The sequence below is a fragment of the Opisthocomus hoazin genome, chromosome 8 (assembly GCF_030867145.1).
Source record: "Opisthocomus hoazin isolate bOpiHoa1 chromosome 8, bOpiHoa1.hap1, whole genome shotgun sequence".
Lineage (NCBI taxonomy): Eukaryota > Metazoa > Chordata > Aves > Opisthocomiformes > Opisthocomidae > Opisthocomus > Opisthocomus hoazin.
The window spans coordinates 44867175-44873174 of NC_134421.1; the positions used below are offsets into that span (position 1 = coordinate 44867175).

Below are 6000 nucleotides of genomic sequence, written 5' to 3' on the forward strand. Positions count from 1 at the left end.
TTACATATTGTTGAAAGTACAGAAATACATATACCATGCTGTTATGCTGCTTTTAAGGTGTGCATAAAACTATAAAGAAAGCAAAAATGTTGTAGCAACTCCCTTATTTTTCTTCGTAAGTAACAAGCCAACAAAACAGATTCAGAAGGGCGAGATGCACTGGGAGAGGCCAGAAATTAATTTAGATAGTTTGCTTCATAAGCTGATTTTTTAAATTATTTTTTAATCACTTTGTGCATCTGCTGAAAGAAGTTACGACTGAAGATAACAGATGCAGATATTTTACATCATAAATGACTGGAGAAATGGATCTAAGCAGATGTTTAGTACTTTGGATATGTGTGAAGTGGTGAAAGGAAACTTGCACCAAAACCAGTAGTGATTTGGAGACAAGTTAGGCTGCAAAAGTGGCCTTGAAGACGGGAAACACGTTCTTTGCAGTGTTCGATTATGTCTGTTCTGAATCATTGTTTTTCAGCCACTTAGCTGACATTGTGGTATATCTAGGTTTAGAATAACATATTAATTATTTCTTCTTTTTTCTTTCCTTTTTATTTGTTTTTTTTGGTCGTACATGAAATTCTACTGACCTGGTACGTATGAAGATTGCTGTGTTCACTGTATCCTGGCTTGCTTGTTCTGTGAATTTCTCACCCTCTGTAACATTGTTCTGGGACAAGCATCCTGTGGCGTCTGCACATCGGAGGCCTGCTGCTGTTGCTGTGGGGACGAGATGGGGGATGACTGTAACTGCCCATGTGATATGGACTGTGGCATAATGGACGCATGTTGTGAATCTTCAGATTGCTTGGAGATCTGCATGGAATGCTGTGGGATCTGCTTCCCATCATGAAATATTTATCCCTTTTTATTTTATTCTCTATAAAACTGGAGAGCTTTTCTTTAAATACATTTGAAGAAAGACAAGGTAAGATTTTCACACAACCAACTGGTATTGCACTGTTCATTCCCTATATATAAATATTTTTTTTGAAAGCAATTTTCAAATCTGTATTCTAACACAAATTGTATAGTTTTGTACGTGAAACTCAAGCTACATTCCAGCTTCCTTTTGGCTTTGCAAATGGAAGACTTTATTGACACCGAATTATAGGCCTGATAGCACAGGCTGTGTGAGGGCAAAATGGCCATTTGAACTGAGTGACAGGCTTTGGTCAGAGAAGAGACTATAGCGCAAAGCCTTAAGTATTTGCCTTTATCTACTTTAATGTTTAAACACTCAAATGCCTCCATGCATAACGTGCCTTTAAGGCATTCTGAAAAGCAAAATATCTTTATTTCAGTCTCTTTGGGTTGGAAGCAACTTTGCTCTGTTACTTTAAACTTAATTCAGAAGTCAGCATCAGGAATCTACAGTTGGTTTTGCTACAGTGGTCATGTTGATAATATTTCTTTTGTTTAAAATGTCGCATTGCTTTGGGAGAGATTCCTGGTATTTTCCATTATCAGTATTGATACTAGGGGAAGATGTGGCAAACTAAAGTAAATGTAAATTTTACCAATATTTTGTTGTTATCAGTCAAGACAGAATAGAGAACTTGTATTTTGCTTCACTACTAATATTACTTGAAATGATTCTTTTTAGAAAGAGACTTTGGAGATCTGTGTAGACAGGAAATATATCCTTAAACTAACAGACTAACTAATAGACTAACAAATCTTCAAAATTTGGCTATAAAAATGAAATTAACTCAAGAATCTGAACCTGTACATTAGTGGCCTTGTCAATGCTTGTGGCTTTACAGCCAGTATCGCACAACTTAGTATTTATTTCTTCACTATGTGAGAAAGATCCATGGAGGATGGCAGAATTTAAACAAGATATAAAGACCAAATGAAAACTGACTTCATCAAGGAATTCTGTCATTGAATGCAAAAAGCAAATGCAAAAATGTTTATTCTCAGATACATTTTAAGTGTTACTTTTAAATACCTGTGTAAAAAAAGGACATTTAAAAAATCTATGATATCCTTTAGAATGAAAAGGAATATGATGTAAAGTGTTTGAAAAATATGTTTAGGATCCAGTGGGCAACTTTCCCTACAACACTGTTAAGGTTTTCTGAGAAATATTTTTCTTTGTCATTGTAATTGTGAAATGAATGCGGTCCGACACATAAGAGGTTTATGGCATTCCCAGATTTAGGGACTATTGGTACCCGTTTTCTTTAACATCTGCTGGTTTCTCCCCTCCATGTCTGTAGCGCATTAACTTTTCTGTGTAAACCACCTATACATCTCGATCTCACATACTTAAACTTTCCTATCTGCACTTCAGATTTCCCCTTTGTAGATTGTTGGATCTCAAATTTAAGCCTTGTTATAAGAGTCATCAATAGCCAATAGCGTATTTCTGTTGAGTGAATTGACCATAAATGTCTCTTTCCGCTGTAGTGAATTCAATTTATGCAAATGTGACAAACTAAAGATCACAGGAGTGTAAAGCTTAAGTCAACAAATGGTCTGATATTAACCAAAGCTTCTCCCTGTGAACACTGACTAGTAGTGCCTACTACTGCAAGTTACCATTGAAGGTAACGTAGCCAAATCCTCAACTATACTAGGGAGCTGGGAGGTGTTACATTTTGCCTTAACATCTGCAATATTGTGGTGTATTCTGATGCAATGCAGATTTACTCAGAGGATTTCTTATATGTTTTTTGATAGTTACTACAAGAATTGATTCTTACCATGTTGGGGTTTTTTTTTCCACATATATTGGGCCAGATTCAGATCTGTGTTGCGTGAATGTAGTGCATTCCATTAATGTCAGAGTATTCCATTGGTTTAGCTCCAGCTAGAGAGCACAAAGTTATTATGGTAATAGGCAGGCTAATAAAGAATCATATTGTTAAATTGATAAATTCCCTGAGCTCAGAATCAGGCCCATGGGGCTCAATTATGGCTCCTAAAAGTCTGAACCACATTGGGAAGGTGGAAGAGGTGCCTTGGTTGAGTGGCAGTGCCTGGAGGCACTTTGCCTTTGTAAGGCATAATGCCTCTGGGGAAACTGGGGGCATCACAGTGAGCACTGGGACTCAGTGCACCTTGGAAAAAGCATAGGCAGTACTTCGCCCATTGTAGATCTATGGTTGACACCGTGGTGGTGGGAACATGCTCTCTGGGGCTAGGCAGCACCATTTACTGTCCTTGCTTGTGTCCTTCTGGTCACAGAGATGTGAGTTATGGCTGTTTCTTGCCTGATTGTGCTTCTGGGGACAGGGAAGAGGACTTCCAGTCTCCTGTCCTGCCGCAATGTCCGTGCCCTGCTGGAGCAGTTCCAGTTTTGTGTTTGGAAAACTGCACATTTGTATATCATGCTTTCAGTGAATACTGGATGTTAGTAAAAGCTACTTTTACCACAGGATGATATAGTATTAAAAAAAGAAATCAATCTAGGGAGTCCTTTTTCTGTGTAAAAGTTTATTTATACAGTTTGCCCTGCACAAACCCTTGTTTCTGCTTATGGGAACTCAGAGGTTTTTTTGGTTGACTGAAATTATGAAAACTTGGGAATTGTATTTACTGTGGAGCATTTACCTCCAGTACTGTTAAAATACAGATACTAAATACAGGAACTCTGTTGATGGGTATATGCATATGTGTACAGGCTCTGTCTCATACATGTGCAGACACACACACACATACGCAGATGTATTATTTCTTTTCCCACTTCATTTGTGAAATACTAGGAAGTGAAAATAGTGTTTATTAACCCTCATAGTGATTAGAAGTGTCAAAGTATTATGGACAATTAAAAAAATTTTAAAATGTTGTGATTTGTTTGACATTTAGATTAATCTGCTACTATTTGTCATAGAGATATTAGCACTTTTGTAAAATGTATCTTTGTAGCAGAGAATATTAGTATGTAGTTTAAGGAATTCCTTTCTGTATTTATATTCTTAAATTCTGTTTTGTAATTTTCACTCTATAGGCAATCAATAAGCACCTTGTGTAATCAGAACAAGCAGAATTAGGAGACAAATGTGAAAATATAGTTTAAATAAAGTTAAAACATTGAACTTAACTGTTCTATAATAGTTCTTGTGAGCTTGTACAGAGTTTCAGTATATGGTTCTGCAAACTGGCTCATTTGAAAAAATGGTAACTTGCTATTTGTATTTTATATCAACTGGATGTGCTATTCTCAAACACTATTTTGAAATAAAGATTTATTTTGAAACCTTGGGATATCTTCTTCTTCTAGTCTTGCCCTGTTACTCTTCTGAAGGATAATTTCATGTCTTATTTGTGATTTTTCTGTTATAACTCTTGCTGAAAGCTTTGGCCTTTGGGTGATTTGCACAGAAGGTGAACCAGTGTAGGTGAGTTGTCCTGCATATGGAACTAAGCCGACTGAGGTGCTGGAAGCTGCGCTAGCATGAATCTGCTACAGTAAAAAAAGTTTGTCATAAAGAGGCACAATTAATTCCTTAGTGTAATTGTATTAATGAGGTAGAATTCCAGTAATGATTAAATTTGATCAAAATGAAAATTATTGTAAAAAAACCTTCTTCACTCTGAGGGTGATGGAGCACTGGAACAGGCTGCCCATGGAGGATGTGGAGTCTCCTTCTCTGGGGGTATTCAAAACCTGCCTGGACGCAGTGCTGTGCAGCCTGCTGTAGGTGACCCTGCTTCGCCAGGAGGGTTGGACTAGATGATCCCAAGAGGTCCCTTCCAACCCCTACCATTCTGTGATTCTGTGTGATTCTGGGGTCTGCTGCAACAGACGTCGGTTTACTAAAAACAAGCTGAACACAGAGTGTAGTCAGTTCATAGTATTGCCATAGACACAATTAAGGTCTAATGGCCTTTGTGGCCTGTGAAACTGAAGGCTTATACACAGTATCACTATTTGAGTGTAAGGTATGTTTTTAAAATCAGTTTAAACACAGAGTAGACCGCTTCATCTGTGATTTAAGCAAAAATTTTTTTCATGTTGGCTTAAACTGAGCGTGAACATGCCTGTGCTACTTTAAAACTGCAGAAACTGCATATCTACAGTCTTTTGCACTAACTTTTCTATCTCTGTTTTAAATTTGTTGAACATTCTACCATGTCTGTGCATACATGGGCTCTTAAGGGGTCTAAAATAATTGTAATGTGTCTCCTCTGGGCATCACAGAGGTAATATCTTAAAACTGACAGAGATTCTGTCCTTGAGTGTGTACCATGAAGTCTTGCCGTTGAGACTGTGTGACAGACTTCTCCTAGAAAACAATTGTGAAAGAGAACTAATAAAAGCATAGACAAATAGCACTGTTTGGCACTTACTACAGATGTTCTATCTGGTATCTGTAATGCGTAATATTTCTGGAAAGAAATTGCTTCTGTGAAGAGGGATCATGATCAACATTTGGGAGATTTTGGGTTGAATATGGACAATTTCAACTATAGTACTTGTGTTAAGAAGTGTTGTTGAGTTTGGTGAATCATTGCTTTGATAAAGTAATCCTCTGAATTAAAAGCTTTTCTGAGCCGTTCACACATTTGGGCAATAAACAGGAGGAGCTGGAAGCCATTATACAGCAGGACGGCTACGACTTGGTCGCCATCACAGAAACGTGGTGGGACAACTCGCATGACTGGCATGCTGTAGCCTCTTTAGGAAAGACAGGCCAACAAGGAGAGGTGGGGGACTTGTCTATATGTGAGGGAGCAACTGGAATGCATTGAGCTTGGCCTGGGGGCAAATGAGGAATGGGTTGAGAGCTTATGGGTTAGAATTAAGGGACAGGCTCATAAGGTTGACATTATGGTGGGTGTGTACTACAGGCCACCTGACCAGGAGGAGGAGGTTGATGAGGCCTTCTACAGGCAGCTGCAAGCAGCCTCACAGTCACAGGCCCTGGTTCTCATGGGGGACTTCAACCACCCTGACATCAGCTGGGAAGACCATACAGCTAGGCAGGCACAATCCAGGAGGTTCCTACAGAGCATCGATGATAACTTTCTGATGCAAGTGGTGGAGGA

General features: G+C 38.5%; 1 protein-coding gene across 3 annotated transcripts in view; it reads left to right on the forward strand.

Annotated features, from left to right (window-relative positions):
* MDFIC (MyoD family inhibitor domain containing) overlaps positions 1 to 4207 on the forward strand; it is a 50098-nt gene extending 45891 nt beyond the window's left edge. For all 3 annotated transcript variants that reach the window (XM_075428761.1, XM_075428762.1, XM_075428763.1), the window contains exon 5: positions 606 to 4207. In XM_075428761.1, coding sequence (XP_075284876.1) covers positions 606 to 853 — 248 coding nt within the window. In that variant the 3' untranslated portion in view covers positions 854 to 4207. The remainder of the gene's footprint in view (positions 1 to 605) is intronic.
* Positions 4208 to 6000: the final 1793 nt, after the last annotated feature.